Source organism: Cordyceps fumosorosea (assembly GCF_001636725.1).
Source record: "Cordyceps fumosorosea ARSEF 2679 chromosome Unknown scaffold_16, whole genome shotgun sequence".
Taxonomy (NCBI): Eukaryota; Fungi; Ascomycota; class Sordariomycetes; order Hypocreales; family Cordycipitaceae; genus Cordyceps; species Cordyceps fumosorosea.
The window spans coordinates 755,422-777,483 of NW_017387316.1; the positions used below are offsets into that span (position 1 = coordinate 755,422).

The 22,062-nt window shown below is 56.2% G+C and overlaps 8 protein-coding genes across 8 annotated transcripts; 4 read left to right on the top strand and 4 right to left on the bottom strand.

Moving 5' to 3' along the window:
• Positions 1-1,687: 1,687 nt before the first annotated feature.
• On the top strand, positions 1,688-2,536 carry ISF_06437 (DSBA-like thioredoxin domain protein; the record flags this gene model as incomplete). Its single annotated transcript, XM_018850041.1, has 1 exon — positions 1,688-2,536. One exon carries the CDS (start codon positions 1,688-1,690, stop codon positions 2,534-2,536), a length of 849 nt encoding a protein of 282 aa, XP_018703018.1.
• A 1,041-nt stretch (positions 2,537-3,577) lies between these two features.
• Positions 3,578-4,480, bottom strand: ISF_06438 (Transcription initiation factor TFIIE, beta subunit; the record flags this gene model as incomplete). Its single annotated transcript, XM_018850042.1, has 1 exon — positions 3,578-4,480. One exon carries the CDS (start codon positions 4,478-4,480, stop codon positions 3,578-3,580), a length of 903 nt encoding a protein of 300 aa, XP_018703019.1.
• A 775-nt stretch (positions 4,481-5,255) lies between these two features.
• ISF_06439 (Cytochrome b5) lies at positions 5,256-5,873 on the bottom strand (the record flags this gene model as incomplete). The annotated part of the gene is made up of 3 exons (XM_018850043.1): positions 5,256-5,429; positions 5,534-5,660; positions 5,755-5,873. The coding sequence occupies 3 exons, from the start codon at positions 5,871-5,873 to the stop codon at positions 5,256-5,258; spliced, it is 420 nt and encodes a 139-aa protein (XP_018703020.1).
• A 2,911-nt stretch (positions 5,874-8,784) lies between these two features.
• Positions 8,785-12,195, bottom strand: ISF_06440 (WASH complex, F-actin capping protein, alpha subunit; the record flags this gene model as incomplete). Its single annotated transcript, XM_018850044.1, has 11 exons — positions 8,785-9,133; positions 9,193-9,330; positions 9,386-9,438; positions 9,494-9,583; positions 9,652-9,767; positions 9,840-9,858; positions 10,435-10,688; positions 10,744-11,387; positions 11,439-11,774; positions 11,828-11,928; positions 12,007-12,195. 11 exons carry the CDS (start codon positions 12,193-12,195, stop codon positions 8,785-8,787), a joined length of 2,289 nt encoding a protein of 762 aa, XP_018703021.1.
• A 977-nt stretch (positions 12,196-13,172) lies between these two features.
• ISF_06441 (2-oxoisovalerate dehydrogenase beta subunit) lies at positions 13,173-14,441 on the bottom strand (the record flags this gene model as incomplete). Its single annotated transcript, XM_018850045.1, has 2 exons — positions 13,173-13,210; positions 13,268-14,441. 2 exons carry the CDS (start codon positions 14,439-14,441, stop codon positions 13,173-13,175), a joined length of 1,212 nt encoding a protein of 403 aa, XP_018703022.1.
• Positions 14,442-15,420: 979 nt separating this feature from the next.
• On the top strand, positions 15,421-17,124 carry ISF_06442 (glucan 1,3-beta-glucosidase precursor; the record flags this gene model as incomplete). The annotated part of the gene is made up of 1 exon (XM_018850046.1): positions 15,421-17,124. One exon carries the CDS (start codon positions 15,421-15,423, stop codon positions 17,122-17,124), a length of 1,704 nt encoding a protein of 567 aa, XP_018703023.1.
• Positions 17,125-18,301: 1,177 nt separating this feature from the next.
• ISF_06443 (Major facilitator superfamily transporter) lies at positions 18,302-20,083 on the top strand (the record flags this gene model as incomplete). The annotated part of the gene is made up of 3 exons (XM_018850047.1): positions 18,302-18,663; positions 18,725-19,756; positions 19,813-20,083. 3 exons carry the CDS (start codon positions 18,302-18,304, stop codon positions 20,081-20,083), a joined length of 1,665 nt encoding a protein of 554 aa, XP_018703024.1.
• Positions 20,084-20,456: 373 nt separating this feature from the next.
• ISF_06444 (hypothetical protein) lies at positions 20,457-21,629 on the top strand (the record flags this gene model as incomplete). The annotated part of the gene is made up of 2 exons (XM_018850048.1): positions 20,457-20,674; positions 20,735-21,629. 2 exons carry the CDS (start codon positions 20,457-20,459, stop codon positions 21,627-21,629), a joined length of 1,113 nt encoding a protein of 370 aa, XP_018703025.1.
• Between the last annotated feature and the right edge of the window lie 433 nt (positions 21,630-22,062).

Sequence of the window (22,062 nt, forward strand, 5' to 3'; positions counted from 1 at the left end):
GACAGCAGCTCTCAGCGGCACAGAAGAAGAAAAAATCGATGACAAAAATAATCATTAATCTCAGCCGACGGGTTACCTGCAGGACGATGCATGGCCAGCTGTGAAGCGGAAGGGGGCAACGAGCAAACACAGCAAAAGAGGCGACAACTTGCGCAATTGCGGCGACGACCGTGTCCATCGCCACAGCCCATGATTAGTATTAGTAGAGATTGGTGTGAATGCGAGATCCAGCGCGGCACCCCCCCCCCCTTCCCCCCTCCCTTTCTCGCTCGATAAGTGCTCGACTAAAAAGAACTAAAGAGAGATGCTCTCCGCGGAGGACTTGGTCAAGTCCCCGCCAACAAAGTCTTAGCAGTGGTTTAGCGGCATCATGGCGCCAATATGATGCAAGAGACACTCTTCAAGTAAAGCGGTGTCAATCGACGTCGACTTCTACCACGATTGCTTGCGGCCTGGCTGTGACGGGCGGGTGTTGGGCTGGCTGGGATTGACAGCCACAGTGGACAAGACCTTCCAGCCTATTATTACGTTGATAGACAAAGAGACTTGGTTTCTCGCAAAAAGAGCATCCATCCGTCTAAGAGCAAGAGGAACTACGACTAACGTACCACTAAGTTACAGGCCCCCCCTCTCTTCACTTGCGACTTCCCACAAGCGCCCACCCTCCCTCTCTCTCTTGGGAGACTCAGGCCAGCTGTCGACGGTTTAAAAAAGACGGTGGAACCTGGGAGTTAATTACTTATCCCGCCTTTATGGATCGAGTATGCAGCCCTCGCAGCGGCACGACCCCCCGTCCTTCTGCGGCCCACCTTGTCCTCGTCGTCGTACCAAGTCGACCTTCCCGGTCTGCGCCGGCCTAGTTTTAGGTACAACTAGTCAACAACGTCCGCTTCCTCTTTGCCAACTTATTACTCCTCTCTCCCTATCATCTCCAAGCTCGAGAGAAAAGAGCCCGAGTGCCACATCAAGCTTCTCTACCCAAAGCTTGAGTGGTTGTGGGGAACGCGAAAGCCTCTTCAGCCCACTAACAACAACCACCTCGTTTAACAACCTTCGCCACGCAAAACCACTCCAGTACATTACTCCGGACCAAAAGCCCAATCTATCTCTGCATGGTAGCAACACCGAGAATCACATACGAGGTCGCTACTCTGTCGTCGAAGCATCCTTTGCCATTGTTAAAGGTCGCCATCGTTGCGACTTGTCCGTTGTGGCTGCCGCGACCCATTCGACTGACTCTTTGAGATCGGGTCTCGCATCGCTTGGCTGCGAATTTCACGGCTCAGGGTTGACATCTCTCTGTAGCTGTCATATCAACGACAACCGCGTCTGCCGGTGTACCTCGCCTGGCTCATCTTGGACACATTACCCATCCACGAACATCCTCCTCCACGGCCTCTTGACCATTTCACGAAAAGAAGAAGAGAATTCACATGATCGAGGGAGTCCTCAACCTGGGGATACTCGGCGAATCATCGACCTTGTCACAGTGTCGGATCAAGACCAAACATCGGCCACGGCGTTATCAGACGCATCTCCGTCGCACGGCACAGACCTCATCAACACAAGTCGCGGCGTCTTGTCTGCGTCTTGCTCATCCTCCGTCCACCAAGTCGCCAATCCCACCTAGAACCCTCCTATTACCACCACCAGACACCGACAAGGCGCTTCTCCCGCAGCGGCCCTAATGACGACCGCAACGCCCGCACCGAGCATGCCCTCCCCCCCTCCCACGACCACCAGCACCACCGCCGGCCACAAGCCCATCCCCGCCTCCTCAACACTGCCGACGCCGCCGGCGGCCTGGGACGTCCGGAGCTGGCAGGACCCCGCCACCGCCATGCTCCTCCCGCAGGTCTCCACGCAGCGGATGCTGATCCCAGTCGAGGTCTACGTCGACTTCATCTGCCCGTGGTGCTACATCTCCATGCGCAGCCTCGAGGCCGCCATGGACGCCTTCGTCGCGCGCCACCCCGAGGTCGAGTTCGAGGTGCACTGGCGGCCCTTTTACGTCGCGCCCATGCTGCGCCGCAGCCGCCCGACCCTCGACTTCTACGCCGGCGCCGTCCCCGAGGAGGACAAGCTGCGCGCGCTGCTCGAGCGCATCCGCGTCGCCGGCGTCGCCCACGGCCTGGCCTTTGACTACGCGGGGCGCGTCGGGCCGACGCGTGATGCGCACAAGCTGGCCGCGCTGGCGGCGAGGAGGGGAGGGCGCAGGGCGCAGGCACTGATGGTGGAGAGGCTGATGCGCGCGGGCCTGGTGGAGGCCCGCGATATATCGGACGCGGAGGTGCTGGCGCAGGTGGCGGCGAGCGAGGGGCTGGGGCTGGACCGGGCGGATGTATTTCTGGAGTTGGCGGACGAGGACGCTTCGAGGCGCGTGGACCGCGAGGTCGAGAACGCGCGAGAGGTCCGCGGCATAGAGGCCGTACCGTGCGTCACGGTGCTCAGCCGGTTCAAGGTCGGCGGCTTCCAGGACTCGCAGGTGTTCACGGACCTGTTTACCAAGATTTACGACGAGAAGATTGCGCAGTAGGGCCTGGCCGTGACGAGGCTGGCAGGGCAGATTGCTTGCGACGACGACACGGGAGACGACGAAGAGAGAGAGCAACACACATCATTGCACAGCATTGCTTTGCAAAGCATATCGATCGGATATTCAACAGATCATCCACATCCAAAGATCTATTTCGAGCCCTTCCTTCTATCATTCTCGTTCCGGCAGACCGTATACTCGATAATACCATTCTAGGATGCGTCGGCGGTCTAAGTTCTCAGCAGGTTTCAAATTACCCAACATGTTGCCCTTTTTTCAATACCTTCTACCGTTTCATATTCAGCATGCATTTTTTTTCCGGCGAGAAAGTCGCCTGCCCCTTTGACCTTTTCTTTAGGTGGGATATGCAGTGACCATGGATGGCCCTGCTTTACGAGACTCGCTGCCTTTTATTAGACATACCTACCTATTCATGATTTAGCGACTTGATGAATTCTATTACGATTTCGGCTATGTAACTGTCCGTGAAACCCCGTCCATAATTACAGTGTGACTTAAAAGCCGACCCAAAAGTCCAAAAGCCTCCTCTCATGTGCATGTCTCCTCGCGGTTCTGGTAGTCACCTTGAGGCTATTCCGCCGATCAAATGGCAGAACACTTCTCAAGCAGCATTAAAGAACGAGTATCATTATATTTCCAATTTTAAAGATCCTATACCATTGCTTCCCGAGTATATCTGACGACCGAATTGCACTCGCAACAAATAATAAGACAAACGCCCAAACACCCGCTATTCCCAGTCTTAAAAAGTTTCTACTGTGTTCCTTAGCCTTGCCAATTTTCTAGCGAACTGAGCTGACAAGATGATGATGCAAGTATTTTTGGTAAAGAAAGAAAGAAGAACGCCTGCGCAAGGGGGGACACCGTTGGCCCAAAGCGCACAAAATGATGACATCCGTATTATACACACCTTTTCCCATCCCTGACTTCGTTCTCCAGCCTGCCTCATTCAGCCTCTGAATGTGAGCACAATCACCGAAGCCTCGCGCGCAACCCGAGCCAACATGCACAGACAACCACTCAGCGTCGTAGGTTGCTGTAGTCTTGCAAGAGGTGCGTCATGTGGACGTTGGTCTGCTTGCCGCCGCGCTTGCTGACGCGCTTCTTCTGCACCTTGGGCTTGTTGCCGGCGGCCGCGGCGGCCTTGCGCGGGTCCTCGCTGGTGGGCTTGAGCTGGACGCTCGTCAGCTTGCGGTGCATGTCGTCGACGCTGGGGATCTGGACGCGGCGCCACAGGGCCTGGAACTCGGGTTGGATGGCGTGGTGCAGCGACGCGTCGTCCAGCCAGACGTGGCGCGGCAGGTTCTCGCGGTTCGTGCGGGTCACCAGGACCTTGTGCTGGGCCTCCAGCCGCGCCAGCGCCTCCTCGCAGTCGGGCCAGCCGTCCTTGAGGTCGCGCACCGCCAGGCTCGACGCGTCCGTCTTGCGCTGCAAAAACGCCAGCAGGCTCGTCTCGTCCTTGACGCCGGGTACCACCGGGCGGTAGGCGTACGTGCCGGTGCGCCACGTCTGCTCGGTCAGGCTCGTGTCCGGCCGCCACTCGACGCGCGGGTGGCCGCGCAGGCCGTCGGCCAGCTCCCGCTTGTGCTCGTCCGACGTGCCGCGCACGCTCAGGTGGTCCACGATGTCCTTCATCGTCTTGGCCCCGCCCCGCGCCTTGAGGAAGTCCACGGCGAACTTCATGTGCGACTTGACGTCCACGCCATAGCCCGTCAGCTGCGGTTGCGAGTACACCTCCGGGTGCGCGTCCCGCTTGCGCTTCGCCGTCGGCGTCGGCGTCGCCCCGTCTGAGGCCGCCGACGGCGACGGCGACGGTGGCGCCAGCGAGGCCGCCTTGACGCTCATCGGGTTCGAGAGCTTCGACGCCGCCGACGCGAGCGTGCCCTTGAAGGCGGCGGACTGCTTCTCCAGGTAGGAAGACATGGCGGGCGAGAGACGGGAAACGGGGTCAACTGATGGGGACCTGCTGCGGCGGGCAGCAGCGTCGGCGCGCGGTAAAGGATTCTGTTGTAGTTCGCGTGCGGTAAGTCAGTCGATGCGTGAAGAGTCCAAGAGCAGTCCCGAGGGTTGATGAGAAACGGGGGTGGCGATGCGAGAGTTGCAAAGGAACACAAAAGCCTTCGTCGGCTGATGAAACTATTGGAACCAAGTCGCACCAAACTCCAGGCAGTGCGATGTGGCTAGTGGGTGTGGCGCCACAAACAATTTGTGGCTAGTGGATTTGTTGGTGCAGTTCTCCGAGGCGTATCTACTCAGCCAGCGGCTTGAGTGGTGCACAAGTTACGATTTTGGGTGCGACATGCAGTTTCCGTTGCTGCTGCTGCGTATCTGCAAAATTTCCCATATGTATCATTGAATTAAAACAGTTGTATCTAAAACGCAAAATCTATCCGCGATGCACTGCCAACCCGCACCTCAAAGTTCTACCTGTAAGATAGGCGCGGAGGCGGAGCATCAGTTGCGCGTGCGCCGTTCTATCAAAACCAGTCACGCACCGTGCGTAATCCCGTCATACGAAAGCACGACGTGAGGACCCCATTCCGTTCAACGCTTGAGCCGTATGCAAACTCCCAATTTTAATCTCATTTCTTCGACATGAATCCCACTGCGGCGAGGTCGTGCAAGGCTGGCTTTGCAGCTAGCATGTGACGGCGCCAGCAGGCCCTGCCTGTTCGTCGCAAAGAGGCAGTTACCGGACTTAAGCAGACTGCTGTTGTTGTTGTTGGTTCTGGAGGTACTGGTAGCCAACGTATCCGATAATGCCACCGATGAGAACAATGCCGTAGAGGCCAATGCCGAGGCCGGTGCTGTCGGCGCTGCCAGAGTTGGCAGCCTTGGCGGTAGGCGCGGCCTTGGGGGCAGGGTCGCCGGGCTGTAGCATGTCGAGTTAGAAAATGCAGAGTGGCTGGGGGGGCACACACTTGGTTGGGTATCCGGTGGTGCTAGTAGTAGGCGCAATTGCCCGTGGGTGCTTACCTGGCGCTTCAGGGTGCCGACGAGGAGCTCGTCGAGGCTCTCGCGAGCCTCGTCGGAGTGGCCGACGTCCTCGAAAGCCTCGGAGGCGTCCTGACCAGCGACATCAAGAATAACCTCCTCACCACCACTAGGCAAGACGGAGCAGCAGTCAGTAGAGTGTCCTTGGAGGTGGCGTGGTGCAATGGCCGGTTTGCGCCGCCTCAGATAGGGTTTTGACTTACGGGTGCTCGTCAATGAACTTGGAGCAGTCGTAGACCTTATCGTGGACTACCAGGAAGCAGTCCTTCTTGGTGTTGTGCTCGGCAACATCCTGAAAGCTGAACTCCTTGATTTCGGACATTTTTTCTGGTTCGGTCGACGGCGTGGTAGGTATTAGGGTATAGGGGGAGGGTTCGCGTAGAAAAGGGATGGCTAGTCCGTTGACGTCGGGGATGCTGTCGACAGAGGTCGGATTGCGCAAAGGCTGAAAAGTAGAAATGGACACGACGGAAGTGAAGTGGAAGCTGAGAGAAGGTGTGGAAGTCAGATCAGCACGGAGAAAGTGGTCAGCCCAGTCGGTCGGGAGTGCGTGGTTGCGCAACGGAGAACGGAAAATGGTCTGGGTGTTCCGGGCCAGGTCTTTGGGGCGGCCGGATAGCGCATTGGGTGCCCTGGAGGCCCGCTGGATAGACCCTGTGGCGCGCCCTAGAACGACGCCTGTCTGCCCCAACATAAAAAAATGCAATCAAAAAACCGAGAGACCAGTGGTCCACATGTCTTGACAAGCAACCAATTGCAGCCTTGCAAATTACCGTTTGCTGGCTCCTATTCGTTGGGGGGTGGCGGGCCGAGGGACAACAATTGGACTCTGACTCTGCAAGCTGACTGGAACAGGGCATGGAACTCAGCGGAGAGCGCTGCGAAACCGCCCGACGTCCACTGGCTCGTGCCTGCAGCTGGAGCTGGAGAGAGGGGTACCTGGAGCGGGATCCTCCAGCACTCCGACATCGAAGCCGAAGTTCCATCCTTGCACTGTGGCGTCCCGGCCGTCCGCTGATGAAGCCAGATCACTCTTTTGATCTGCGGAAAGGGACAAAAGACCGCCGTTCGATGCTATGCTCGGCAATAAGTTACATTTCAACCCAGGACTTGCCGATGTTGAGTCCCGACAGATAAGTCGGCCGATTTATAAAATATCACTCTTAGGCCCTGTCATTCACATATGTACAGTAGGCTGCCTTTTCGAGTGAGAACCCCCATTGGAAAATTGCCCCGAGCTTCCCCCAGATTTTTCTCTTCCTTCAACCCCTGATTCACCAACCGCACCCGCCAACATGTGAAACCAAGTAGAACCCAGACGTCTCCTTCATCTTACCCACCTTACTCTTCTCCTCAATCCCCCAGGCAACATCTGTGGGCATAATTATCACGTCTATCGAAACTGCTGATGACACAATCTTGTATGGGTCAGATGCTGAGGTCAAGGCACTTCATTCGCAGAGCCCATTGTCAAACACTCACAATGGAATTGTTCTTCTTTCAGGCCACTCTCTTGCCAAAGCTTACATGCCACACTGCCTCGCCGATGCGATGAAAGCGAGCCAAATTGCGCAAGCTCTCGGGATAAGAACGCCACGACTGATACGGTCCATTCATGGCCCAGATATAGAGTACCTTGTCATGGAACGAATCGACGGCAGGACACTGAAAGGTGCCTGGCCTGTGCTAAGCTGGTACGTCTCGCTTCGGCTTGCCTTCCAGCTCCGCCGCTTTGTTTCCTCGATGCGGTCGACTACCTCGGAGAGTGCTGGATCGATTGTCACAGGCAGTTGCCGCTCGTTCTGGTTGGATGACAGGTTTGGGCTACCCGCCATGTTTTACGGGCTTTCTGGCCTGTTGGACAGGGTTCAGATCCATTCAGCAGAATACAGAAAAAGCAGAGACGAGCATGCAGCTTTGACAGGATCGCCAGATCTTAAAGTGAAGACATTTGTGCTAACGCACCATGACCTTGACCCTCGCAACATTATGGTTGACGTGTTAGGGGACGCATGGCTGATTGACTGGGATCTTGCTGGGTACTACCCAATCTACTTTGAGTACGTGTCTATGTCGAATTTCACTTTTCCTGAAAGCTGGCGGTTCTTTGGGCGGCTACGATGGCAGATTGTCAAGTGGCTAACGGTTAGGCGGTATGATAAGCAGAGGGAATTGCTCTGGGCGATCAGATCGAAGTTCCTACGGTTTTCGGCAGGACCGTGTCAAGGCAAAAGTCACCAAACCAAGCCTCGAGACAGCGCTGGAATCGTCCCAATCATGTGAATAAAGTACAAAGAGGGGACTCTAGCATTACCCACCGTTGCCTAGTACAGCAATCATGCCTTAACTCGGCAGTGTAGACGGTCATATTACAGGGCTGATCAACCCGCTGTGGAGGAGGTTGCGCACCAGCTCCAGATCAGCCAGCGAACAAGACATATCTCAAGCAACGTCAAGGCAGAGCTCGGTGAAGGTGGAAAGCGAGTACGAATTAACGGAACTCGGGATGAGTGGCGTACTCCAGTGGAAACGGTTCGCTCCCCACCACAAACTTTGAGCAGCTACTTTATTGATTCAGGGACCGATAATGAACAGTCAGGCCAGACGGGGCCGAGCTTCCCGAATCAGCGAGGACATAGGGACGAGTAATCCGGGGGACGGTGTAGGTAGGGCATGGCGAGTGATCATCCCGCTGCATGGCCTCTCAACGTGTTCAATTGCCAAGCTGAGCCTCCGGTCTTACTTGTGCACCTTCCCGTGCTTGTTGTACCCGGCCAAATCTGCGTTCCCCGCATTCGCGCGGCTTCCGCACGGACCGGCCGGCGTTTTTTCTCCCGATTCCGATCACACGGAAGCCAAACTCGGCATCAACAAACTAGTTGGTACCGTACTGACCCCCCTCACCACTCTACATATGTATGTGCGCCTGCCCACATTCCAGCAATCCTGCACAATTCTCTTTGTCCGGTCTCTCCAGGCGGCGTATCTCTAGTGGAGTTGCACACATTCAATCCTTGCCGGATGCCTTCTTCCCGCGGCCTTTTTATTGCGGCTCCATCGGCGTATCCATGACACCACAATCTTTATCAGCTTATGGATCACCGTGCATAGACGCATGCAATGTTCGACCCTCTTCAGTATTGTATGTTTGCTAGTAATCCACGCCTCTGAAGTTCCGCATGGCACATTCTACAACTGTATAGTTTATGACTTGTGTACCTCTGCCACAGCGCCTATCGCTTCGACGAACCGCCACCGATATCCTGGCCGAGCCTGTAGCCTGTCACCTTGTCCCATTCAATCTTTTGCCGGGTCACCGGCAGCTGTCTGCGCAGGCCCTTGAACGCGCCTTCGCTTAGACTCACGAAACCCTTGTTAAGTTCCTCCTGGTACTTCTTTTCTGTCGACGAAATCTCCTTAGCGATGCTAGCACCCGTGCCTGACGGGATCGAGACGGAAACTGGCTTGTTGGTCTGCAGGCGCACGTTGCCGTCCTCATAGTAGTGGACGTCGACTTTAATGGTTCCTTCTAGCGAGCCGGACGAGGGGTCGTAGGTGTAAACGGATCTCCAGCGGCCGTTCCTATTTGTCCCGCTGTGTTAGATTCTGGATAAACTAAAGGTCGGGCGGGTATTCTCTACCAAAAGTTATTGGGGCTGTATTTGTTGGCCACGATGATAATGGTGACCTTGGAGTCCGACTCAACCGGATACACGCCATAGGTAGCGTTGGGAAAGTGCTCCAAGATGTAGGCCCCGAGAGACTTTAATGTCGATTTCCTGTGACGGTCGATTGTTAGATGTTGTCGCATGATGGTCTTCGTTTGCTGCATACGTAAGATCGGCCTGCGTGCCCTCGACGGTGTGGCTCTGCACAGCGCTGGCTTTCTGTAGGACACTTATCAGCTGGCTTTCACTTTTTCGATTACTTGGCGGTACCGACCTGTGTAGTGTGGTCGAATTCGAAGCTGGAGGAGCTCTCAACGTCGTAGTATCGCCCGTCGTCCAAGCGGTTGTGTTCGCTGACGAGCACCTGTTCGGATTGAGCACCGATATTAGAAGAGCAAGCACATGTATTCAGCCGATGCAATGTCAACCTACAGATTGGCTGCTTCCAGGCAGCTTGACGGTAATCAGCTGCTCCTCGTTGTATTTTTGAAATGCTGGTCCGAGCTGCGAGAGGAGGTTCGGCGTCGACGCGGTAAGGATCTTGATATCTGCGTGGTAGACCACTTGTCAGTTTCGATAGTTCCGCCGATTTCGAGGTATACTATGGGCTGCGCGCATACCGGCAACGACATCAGCGAGCTGCGGCGAGCGAAGGAGGTTAGCTTCAGGAGTCTTGCCTCGCGGAGGGGTAGCTGGCGTCTCACCTCGCCGGGGGGAGCTCCCTCTATGAAGGATGCCACAGTCTCTAGTTGCGACATTGTCGAGATATATGCTGCAGGCAAGCGGGGAGTACTCTGACTCTAGTGACGACAGCTACTCTGGTAACTGAGAGGGATGAGAGAGCTTGTGTTGGCGTGACCGGTGGAGGCGGCGTGACGTGGGCGGGGCACGTCGCAAAACAAGGTGAGAGGGGCATAGTCGGCGATAACCACCCTGCAGTGCAAGCGAAAAGGCTGAATCAATACACAATTTGGGTGTCTTTTATTTTCTTTTATTGTCTCGGATTTATTGTCTCAACATGTTCTATATTTCCTCAACCTTTAGTCTTCCGGGGAATCCCTTGCTACGTCACCCCTTCTTGCCTTCTACGAATAGCGTGCATCATTTCCGAATCGCCGTCTCGCGCACCCAAAATGCGAACAAGAAAGCGACACCCGCAAAGCCAAAAGCCGGCGCAATTGATGATATAGTGGCACGCTGGTAGCTTGCTCGTACCATCTCTGCTACTTCGGGCGTCAGCTCCCGGATGTAGTCGATGTTCTGACGCACGCGCTCCTCAATCTCTCGCGCGTCATCACCGACAAGTCGACGGCCCAGTTCACCGCGGAGAACTTGCTGCAAAACGGCGGAGCAGATGCTGATGCCGATGCTGGATCCGAGGGAGCGGAAGAGGTAGGAGCAGGCGACGACGACGGCCGTGTCCTGGACAGCGGCGTTAGCGAGTAGAGCAACGAGGGATGTAGTGATGCCTGGGGCATGTTAGAATTTAGGCCAAAAACTCGGTTAAGTGGTCAGACAACATACTAGAATATGCGCCGATGAGGCAAAGAACGTAGCCTGTCTCCTCAAGGAGCACGTCCCTCCGCCACAGCCCAGCCGCGAGCACCGGCAACGCAGCAAACAGCAGCCCAAAGCCACCCACGGTCACCCAATAGAACTTGCCGGTGCGTTTAATCACCCAGCCACCGGAAATCGACGCCGCCACGCCCGCTACCATGCCCGGCACCAGCAGCGCGCCGCTCGCCGCGGCACCAAAGCCGTGCACGGCCTGCAAGTACAGCGGGAGGAAGAAGAATGCGCCCATCTGGGCGGCCATGGAAAAGAAGTTGGCCATGTAGCACGCGAACAGGCTGCGGCTCAGCACGATGCGACCGGGGACGAACGGGTGCGCGGCCACGCGCGCCTCGACGTACAGGAACACAGCGAGCAGGACGGGTGTGGCGACGCCGAGCGAGAGGAGCGTGGTCCGGTGCGTCCAGCCGCGGCGGGCGCCGGCGTCGAGGCCAAAGAGGACCGAGAAGACAGCGCTGGCAAGCGTGAGGGCGCCTAGGAAGTCGACGCGTCGCATCTTGTCGAGTACGTGGTCGGTAGATGGCGGCGGGAGGTCGAGCGCTAAATAGACAATGAGGGCGGCCACGATGCACAGTGGCACCTGTCCGATAAACGACCTATCCTTTGTCAACACTTCCACTGTGTACTTGGGACCTTTTGAGACTCACCACCGCCAGCCGATAGAATCCGCCAGGATGCCGCCCAATGGCGCACCGGTGGCCGTACCGGTAGCAAAGACGACGTTGATGTAGCCCTGCCAGACGCCGCGGTCACACAGGGGCACAATGTCCGAGACCAGGATGGAGACGACGGCTGTCATTCCACCGCCGCCGATGCCCGCGACGCCGCGCGCCACGCACAGCTGCACCATGCTCTGGGCCAGTCCGCAGCCAAGACACCCGAGGCCGAAGACGACATAGGCAAACAACAGGCACTCCTTGCGACCAAAAATGTCGCTGAGCTTGCCATATAGCGGCTGGCAGCTGGTGAGGGTGAGGAAATAACTGCGTAGAGGTCAGCGCTGAGAGGGACCGTAATGGTAAGGGCAGAAGCGCACGAGGTGGCAATCCAGCTGACACTGTCGAGGGCGTTGAGGTCGTTGCCCATCTTGGTGTACGAAGCAAGGGTGATGAGCTGGTCCACGGCAGATAGCAGCAGCTTTTTGATATTGCGAAACGTCAGCATTAATCTACGGGCAAGAGTTTGGGCAAGGGGCTGGGGGGGGAGATTCCTTACACCAATGGCAACGGCGGGCAGGAGGACGTAGATGCGGTTCCCCAGATCCCTGACGCCGTCGACGTCGCCATTAAGTGCGCCATGTCCAGCTTCGTTTTGCGCGATCGAATTGGCTTCCGGGTCGTTGACAAGAGCAGCGTCCCACGGTGCCAGGAGAGGCGATGTCTCGGAGCGATCGGACTTGGCCATTGGACTCGCGTGTTTCACTGGGATATATGTGTTTGGCCTCCTGAACGCGCAGGTTGGGAAATGAAGCGAGAAATGCGCTTTCACACTGGAAATAACAAGGCAGAAAATACACAAAGACTCCGGCTGGTGATGAAAGCGAAGAAGAGGCGTGCAAACTCCATGCTGAATGCCGTCTTGGCTGGATGCCTACTCTGGGGGTTATGTAGTGGGCGCCCTTGGGCGCGGGTCCAGGAACCGGGAAGGCGACCCGGACACATAGGCACCAACATCCCATCTGAGAATGAGTTTCAAATAACAATATTTGGCCGGTTTGTGTGACTGCAGGTTTTGTTTTCTGCGATGAATGAAATAAAAGGAGTGAGGTTCGTAAGATTGGTGAACACCGACCAGGGTTGCATTGTTGTTGGTTACGCGCAGGCGCTGCAGATATGGCTTGCCTGGAGTACCCTTTCCGGCCGAGATGGGCAATTCTGAAAACACAGCGTTCAAAGCTTTCACCATTTCCAGACGGAATATTATGAGGAGATATGCTTCTACTTGGACGGAGACGTGGCTCCTCATTAAATAAAAGGGTTAAGTTGCTCTGTTGACCAACACGCTGCGCAAGGTCTAACGGACCAACCCTTAGGCGTCCGCTTGTGGTTGCTTCGGAATCTTTCCTAAATTCATCCTAACTGACTTTATGACGGCAGTATTTATAAACCTATGAACTATGTATCATAGTTTAGCTTTGGTTGTTATTGCCCTGGGTTGGTGTAGTGGTTGCACACTCTGAGTGACGCACGGTTGCTAGATCCGCGCTTACTAATAGGAGAATTTTGAATCTAGGGTGGAATCTATTTCCAAGCTATCACATTGTCACCCTAGTATGTATGTACCTTGCTAGCGCTGTACTGGGCTTGGTGTCGACCTCCTCGTCTATCTTATATCCCCAGACGAACATCCATGTATCGCTTAAACAAAGGGCAGCTTGTTCTCTAATAATCCAACAGACGCTTGATGTTGTCATACATTCCTGAAGATCCATTAGCCATGTGTACATAGACTCTGTTTCAGGCATGGAACAACTTACTTGTAATGTCTGGCAAATGGAATCTCTCAAAGGCCAATGAGTTGTGAATATCCCAGCCAGCGACGCGGCGGACAGGTGCCTCCAATCTGTTGAAGGTATCGGGGTTTTCTTGGATGGCTGCAGCTACTTCGGAAGCGACGCTAGCTGTTGTATAAGCCTCGTGGACAATCATGACCCTTCCAGTCTTCTTCACACTGCTGAAGACAGTTTCCCGGTCAAACGGGTGAACGGTGCGCAAGTCGATCAGCTCAATAGACACGTCTGGGCGCTGAGCCTCGAGCTGGCGAATTGCCTCGACGCAGTAATAAAGAGGTTGACCATAAGAGACGACGGTGACATTGCTACCCTCCTTGAGTACCTCGGCCTTGGAGAGGGGCAGCTCATAGGAGGCAACAGGAACCTGCTCAACAGCAGCACGGTAGAGAATCTTGGGCTCCATGAAGATACACGGGTCGTTGCTGCGGATGGCGGAGAGTAGGAGGCCCTTGGCCTGGATAGGCGACCTCGGCATAATTACACGAACGCCAGGAACGTGCGTAAACAGGCTTTCCGGAGACTGCGAGTGATACAGAGCACCGTGGCCGACACCACCGCACGGCATGCGTACCGTCAGGCCACCGGCGCCTCGACCGTTGCTGCCATCACGGTATCGCATCTTGGCGGCTTCGTTGACGATCTGATCGAAGGCTGGGTAGACGTAATCCGCAAACTGAATCTCGGCGACAGGCCGCATGCCCTCTGCCGCCAGCCCAATACCAAAGCCGAGAATACCCTGCTCCGAGAGGGGCGTGTTGAAGACGCGCTCGCTACCGTGCGTCTCGGCCAGCTTCATTGTGCATCGGAACACGCCGCCGAAGGCGACATCCTCGCCGAAGACGACCACCGACTCGTCCTCCGCCAGAGCGGTGCCGAGTGCATCGTTGACGGCCTGGAAGAGGTTCAGCTTCTTGGTCGCGCCGTTGCGGACCTCGATAGGGATTTCTATGTTCTTTTGGACCACATCGGCGCTGTGGGCTAATAAGGGCGTAGAGCCATATTCGATGGGCAGGTTCAGCTTGGCGTTGGGAGGATGTGTAGAGTAGCAGCGAGACGCGTGCAGAGGAAGAGCGGCGGCTGGTACTGGACGCGGCGTTCCCAAGGCTCTGCGAAATTGACGGGCGACTTGACGCTTCATTGTGAGATCGGGCAAGACTGTTTCGCTCGGCTGCGTGAAGAGTCCCGGGTGAACGAGGAGCGATGTGGGAAAAAGTGCATCACGGCTGCAACGGGCGGTTTTGTCGACCGAGACAATGAGCAGGCGGATTGAGACTCGGCTTGCTGCGGCCTCTCGCGGGGTTGACGAAATGGGCCAAGTGCCTGGATTCTGGAGAGCCGGGAAAAGTGGACCGCTGTATCCCTTGTGCCGCGTTGGTTCTGGGGTAAGCAAATTGTGGCTAGTGGCTTGAAAAGAGGCTGGTGAAGATGTGGCTGCGACAAGGCCGTTGCTCCGCCAACAAGACTACCTCTCAGCCAAGCCAAACGCGGCATTGCGGCATCTATCATACGAGGCGGCCCACGTGAAATTTATTGAAGGCTGGGCCATGACGTGGCTGCCCAAGACATTCATGCTCTCTTCAATGGATTTAATGTTTCACCTGTGGCCTCCGGCTCCCCGCTTCCACTTCTCTGGCATTCCAGTCTGTTCACATTAGCATAGCCAGACCCAGACAGCAATGCCGTCGAGAGAGTCTCCTCGAGACGCACGGCGATCGCGACCACGAAGCGGGGACCAATCTCGACGACATCACGAGCGCAAACGAAGATCACATACGAGACGGCCCGGCACGTCATCTGACGACACACGAGAGGGCCGTGAAACGGGGGAAACCAGGGAAGCCAGAGACGCGCGGGAGAGACAAGAAAGACGAGAAAGGCGAGAAAGACGAGAAAGACGAGAATCGCGAAGCACGAAAAGCTCTCAGAAGCTTTCCGCCGGTGCTCTCGACCAATTGAACAAGGAGAATGCTAAACGCAAAAGTCGAAACTCTGATCGACGGCGCGTATCGCAGCCCCGTTACGAAGATGATAACGACCACGAAGCCGAACGGGCATACGAAAGAGAGCGGAGGCGAAAAGAGAAGAAAAAGAAGAAGCGAGTTGTCAGTGGCGCTGTTATGGAAGAGGGTCGCGCACGAGGGCATCAGCGTGGGTGGAGCGACGAAAGTTATGAGAAGGAAGAGCTTCTGCCACAACCAAAGAAGAAATGGACCAAGAAAAAGAAGTGGTTGATATTAGGCGCAATTAGCGTCGTCCTATTAATCATCATCATCGCCGTCGCTGTGGCGGTCAGTCAAAAGAAAAAGGGGGGAGGCGGAGGCGGAGGCAACGACACCTCGTCATCGTCATCGCTGGACGGGCAGGATCGAAACTCGATACCGGAGAAATGGCGGGGCACCTATCTCGACCCTTGGACATGGGCCACCACTACCGATTTCAACGTCACCTTTACAGATGAAATGGTGGGCGACCTGCCAGTCATGGGGTTATACTCGAAATGGGACGACTCGACAGCGGCCAACGACAAGGTTCCGGCATTGAACAAGGCTTGGGGAAAGTACACGGATCTGCCGGCGCGCGGCGTGAACTTGGGAGGGTGGCTGTCACTGGAGCCGTGGATCACGCCGTCTTTATTCGACTACCCGCTAAGTATGGGAATCATTGACGAATGGACGCTGGTGACGTATTTGGCCGATAAGGCAGCATCGACGCTGGAAAAGCACTATTCGACCTTTGTCACCGAGGACACGTTCAAGGCGATTGCGGCTGCTGGACTGGATCATGTGCGCATCCCGTTCTCGTACTGGGCTGTCACGACATACGATGGAGACCCGTACTTGTTTCGTACATCGTGGCGATACTTGCTGCGCGGCATCGAGTGGGCGCGAAAGTATGGGCTACGCATCAACCTTGATCTCCACGGGCTTCCAGGCAGCCAAAACGGATGGAATCACAGTGGGCGCTGGGGAGCCATTGGCTGGCTCAATGGCACAGACGGCGACACCAACGCCCAACGGTCACTAGACGTCCATGACCGGCTCTCCAAATTCTTTGCCCAGGACCGCTACAAGAACATCATCAGTCACTATGGGCTGGCTAACGAACCACGAATGGTGATACTGGATGCTTCCAAGGTCATCAGCTGGACCGAGAGCGCTTACAAACTGGTGCGCAAAAACGGCATCCAAGGCATTGTGGTTTTCGGTGACGGCTTCATGGGTCTCGAAAATTGGCAAGGCCGCATGACGGGCTACGATAGCCTGGTGCTCGATGTCCACCAGTATGTCATCTTCAACGAAAACCAGATCGACTTTTCGCACCAAAGGAAGGTCCAGTACGCCTGCGACGGGTGGACGCAGCAGACGCAGCAAAGCATGGACACCAGCACCGGCTACGGACCGACGCTGTTCGCGGAGTGGTCGCAGGCGGACACGGACTGCGCCAAGCACCTGACCAACGTCGGCTGGGGGAACCGGTGGGAGGGCACGCTGGACACGGGCGACCCCAAGACGTCGATCCTGACGCCGCGGTGCCCGACACAGAACAAGCAGTGCTCGTGCGCGCAGGCCAACGCGGACCCCAGCAAGTGGAGCGCCGACTACAAGAAGTTCCTCAAGATGTTCGCGGAGGCGCAGATGCACAGCTTCGAGAAGGGCTGGGGTTGGTGGTACTGGACGTGGAAGACGGAGAGCGCGCCGCAGTGGTCGTACGAGGCCGGCCTCAAGGCCGGCATCCTCCCGACGAAGGCGTATTCCCGGGACTTCAACTGCGACTCGGACGTGCCGGATTTTGCAAAGAATGGCCTGCCCGAGTACTATTAAGCGCGGCGGCTTTGGGACGTGGGCGTGTATGATGAGGGCGCACTGCCCGTCAAGTGTACATAAGGCGGACAATAATTGATTTTGGGTATGAGCGAACTGAGCATGATTTTTTCTTGGCATATAGACTGCATATTCTGAGGATTGAGGTGGTGGCAAATTTATGTTGAATGATGCTTATATATAGAGACCTGGGATGAAACATGCGCACAGATGGATTTACCTGTATATGGGATGAAATTGGGGATCCTTGTTTTTTCTAAATCACAAACCCGAAAAGATGCGGATGCAAATTATATATTTTTACTATACTATTTTATTAACTTCACAGCTGCTCGTGGTGGTCTTCTCCCGTTCCATTTTGAGTCCATCCCCGCACGGGATTGTCTCGGAGATGCCCTGCCTACCTGCTGCATGTTGCCGGCTGTGGGGTTTGTTGTTGTATCTTCTCTTGGGTAGCAAGGCTTCGAGTTCGCTCGTGCTCACATATTTATTTCCGTCGACCGCCATCTCCGATCTCTGCCGAGCCATCAAAGACATCGGGCATTGCTGCTTACCCGGCATCAAATTTTCGGCCCGAACGTGCGAAAGGCGAAATCTCATCCAGCAAGGGCGAATCCAAAGGTGGACTCGCACCTTCTCTCTTATTGGATGAGCTAGATCCTCCAGAGTTTCCTTTGCTGGAGAATCAAGCCCATTTCGCATTTAAAGTGGGAATTATCTCGCGCTTAGGCTGTAGTGCCGAACTGGAGATCAATAATGATGAGCAATTCGGCCCGTATTAAGAGCTTTACTTTGACCAGGAATGGATATTTGCGAGAGCCAGCCAGTATTTTTTTTTTCTTCTGCTTCCTCTCATCGTGTTCTTGTGCCTCGATGACGTTTTTAACTCCCATCTCTTCTTACTAAATTGTAAAGACGGGCCATCTCGGGACGCGACTTTCGACAACTTACCTTCTGACAACTCTCTTACTTAGCTTCCTCGTGCCGCCGGCCGCTTCTTCTTCTACGAGCCTGACTCTTCCTAGCCTCTTCGACTTAAGATCCGCCACTTCAGTGCCGCAAGGGTGGTCAAGGCCGATGGCAGCTCGGAGATAAAAGGGCTCGCTCATATAAATATTGCACTCGCCCTCCCAGGTTCCTTTTGGCTCTTTCTGTACCTTCCAGCGAAATACCAGAGATGACCGTCGACCTTGAAAAGCAGCAGCCACCCGCGGGGGATGGCGGCGCCGCCGCCGCCACCGGCCCGGAACCCCAGCATCACCACGGAGAACAAGGGAGCGACATTGTATCAACCAACAGCGTATCGCAATCAACACAACAATCGACAGAGTCCTTGGACAGAATACGGTCGCAAAATGGCTACGGTGTGGACGAACTACAGCCTCGGCGATCCCGCACCGCACCGGCCTGTTCACAAGAGAAAGACGCCTTTGAAGTAGGTTGGGATGACGGGGCCAACGACCCTCTGTGCCCCTGGGGCTTCAACAAGGCCAGGAAATGGGTCATTGTATCTATCCTCTGCGCGGGGAGCTTTACAGTGTAAGTACACAAATGGTCGTGGATCACAACACATGTCCCTGTCTACTTACACAATGCGCAGAACAAACATCAGCTCTGGCTACACATCGACATACCAGCAAATGGAACGCGAGTTTGGCAACTCTCGCATCATCTCTGTCCTCGGCCTCTCCCTCTTCGTGCTCGGCATCGCCTTCGGCCCCATGCTGTTCGGTCCGCTGAGCGAGTTCTACGGGCGGCGGCCCATCTACCTGGTCGCGTGGACCGTCTTCGTGCTCTTCCTCTTCCCCGGGGCCTTTGGCACCAACATCCAGACCATCCTCGTGTCGCGTTTCTTTGGCGGCTTCTCCGGCAGCGCGTTCCTCGCCGTCTCCGGCGGCACCGTCGGCGACCTCTTCCAACGCCACGAGCTGCAGGCGCCGATGGTGCTCTTCTCGCTCGCGCCGTTCCTGGGACCGACCGCGGGACCGCTGATCGGCGGCTTCATCAACTACAACGTCAACTGGCGGTGGACGTACTACGTGTTCCTCATCTGGACGGGCGTGCTGCTCGTGGCCGTCGTCTTGTGCGTGCCCGAGACGTTCCACCCGATCCTGCTGCGGAACAAGGCCCGGGACCTGCGCCGGCGCACGGGCGACGACCGCTGGCTCGCGCCGACGGAGAAGACGCAAAAGTCGGTCGTCCGCGCCATCGGCGTCTCGCTCCTGCGGCCCATGCAGCTGCTCGTTTTCGAGCCCATGTGTCTGAACCTCTGCCTGCTGTCGGCGATCCTGCTCGGTATCCTGTACCTCTTCTTCGGCGCCTTTGCGCTTGTCTTTAGCACAAACTATGGATTCAACCTCTGGCAGGTGGGCATGTCCTTCATCCCCATTTGCGTCGGCATGTTCATCGCTACCGCGACGGATCCGCTGTGGCATCGCTTCCGGATGGGCCTCGTGGCCAAGCTCGAGCAGGAGACGGGCATCAAGGGAAGAGCCGAGCCAGAGTTCCGCCTGCCGCCGGCGGTGGTTGGCGCGGTGCTGGCACCGGTTGGCGTCTTCATCTTCGCGTGGACGTCGTATCCGCATGTTCATTGGATTGCGCCCATGATTGGCGAAGCAATTTTCGGAGCCGGGTATGTGTACTTGTTGAAATTCCACATTGAGTAAGATGGGCTAACTTTGTGAGCAGGATTGTCCTCGTGTACACGGGCATCTTCACCTTCCTGGTTGATGCGTATCCCCAGTACGCTGCCAGCGCCCTCGCAGCGAATGCCTTCGTTCGATGCTTATTCGCGACTGCCTTTCCGCTCTTTGGGAACCAAATGTACAACAAGCTCGGCTTTCAGTGGGCATCGACGCTCCTGGCATTCCTGCTGCTTGCGATGATGCCGTTTCCTTACATCTTTTATCGCTTCGGCAAGCAGATTCGAAAGAAGAGTCGTTATGCTACAAATGCTTAACCATTGCGGTCATTCAATTTGCAGCTTTGTCTTTTTCTTTTTTTTTTTCCTTCCCTTGCTTCTTTTTGCATAACTAGCGAATTGGCCGGATGATCTCTCAGGCATTGCATACAGTATAGAACAAAATAGAATACCAGAGAGCGCAAAAGTAATAGAGACAATAACTAAAGCACTTTATGAAGAATTTTAATAGTTTGGAATTGTCTCTCCATTGGCGCAAGGCCCGTTCTTGGGAGCTTGCTGTCCTGCCTGCTGTTCTGTGAGCGAAAGCCACTGTGGCGCTAGATTCCAGTGGCACAGCTCGCAGCTCAGCAAAAGCCCATCCAGCTTCACAAACGGCGCTCTTGACCTCGGTCATCCAACTCACCCCAACATGGATCGGGTCTATGAATGGCGCCAACAATACATTGGCGATCGAGTCTCGGATGACTTTCTCTACGGAGCGGCCGCCGGCTGCCTGGCCACCATCCTGCTGACGCTCATCTCGCGCGTCGTGTCCCTGCTGCGCAACGGCGACGTCTACGACCTGGCGCACTGGAAGCTCAACATCCGCGTGCCCATGCAGCCTATGTGGATGAACATGGGCTACTGGTACGTTTCGAATCAATTCAAAATCACATAACTCACGTTAAGCTCACAAATGCTCACCAGGCGAACTCGGCGTGGAGACAAGATCCAGCACCTGGACCAGGCCTGCGCTGCGCTACTACGCGAGGTTCTGCGCGAGGCGGACCTGCTCGCCGGCGTCGCCGATGACCCCGCCGCGACGAGGGAGCGCCGGGCGCGCCGCGGCATCGCCATCCTCGACGTCGGCTTCGGCTGCGGCGACCAGACCGTGGAGCTCGTACGCGCCATCGGCGCGCCCCTCTGGCGGTCCTTTCGCTACGTCGGGCTCACGCTGAACCGGGCGCAGCTGCAGGTCGCGTACGGCCGCGTGGAGCGCGAGGTGGCCGCCATCGCCAGCCACCGCGGGGGCGCCGCACCGTGGCTCGGACCAGACTCGCTGCGTCTCCTCGGCGCCGACGCGGCGCGGCCAGAGTCCTGGCCGCGGCCGGCCCGAGCTCTCGTCGACGGCATCGGCGCTGAGCAGGAGGGCGAGCGCTGGCTCCTCGCGCTGGACTGCATGTACCACTTTGCGCCGTCGCGGGCGCCGCTGCTGCGGTACGCGGCGCGCGAGCTGCGAGCCGACCTGATGGCATTCGACCTGCTGCTCAACGACAGGGCGCCGCTGGCCGCGCGGCTGGTGGTGAGGGCGGCGGGCCGGCTGGCGGGCTGCCCGCTGGGCGCGTTCATGACGCAGGAGGAGTACGTGCGACGGCTGGTGGAGGCGGGCTACGACGGCGAGGCGGTGAGGATAAGGGACGTGACGTCGGACGTGTTCGGCGGGCTGGTGGCGTTCATGGAGATGCAGCAGAGGGCGCTCCGGCCGTACGGGATAGCGATGGGCAGTCTGGGCGTGGCGAAGCGGATTTTTGACTGGATTGACACCACGGGCGTCTTGCGAGCCGTCATTGTCGTGGCCCGTGTCAAGAGGAAGACGGCATAAGCTGAATTTGCTGCACCGTTTCGTGCCTTGGACGGTGAGCGGTGAGTCGTTGAGAGTCGAAGCAACTTTTGCTTATGAATGACGGGGTATAGGAAACTAATAGTAGTATCGCTATATTTTATTGTCTCTCAATGCATTTATCCTTGCTTCATATGCAACGGAAGATTCTAGTTCCCTGTTCTTTGTCACATTTGCCCTGGTTGGCCGCTGGGACTTCATCCACTCAGAAGAGCCACGAGGAGCAGGCCTCAGCTACATTGCAAGCTATACAGCTTTTCTAAGCCCTAAGAATCAAACAAGGTCAAAAAAGAATGACCCCGTCTTATGAAAAATGAATCGAAGCAATGATCCTTGCCCCCATTGCAGTTGAAGATCATGACCTGTTGCTTTGATTTGATTTGATTTGATTTGATTATTTACGTCTGTTGGCGCC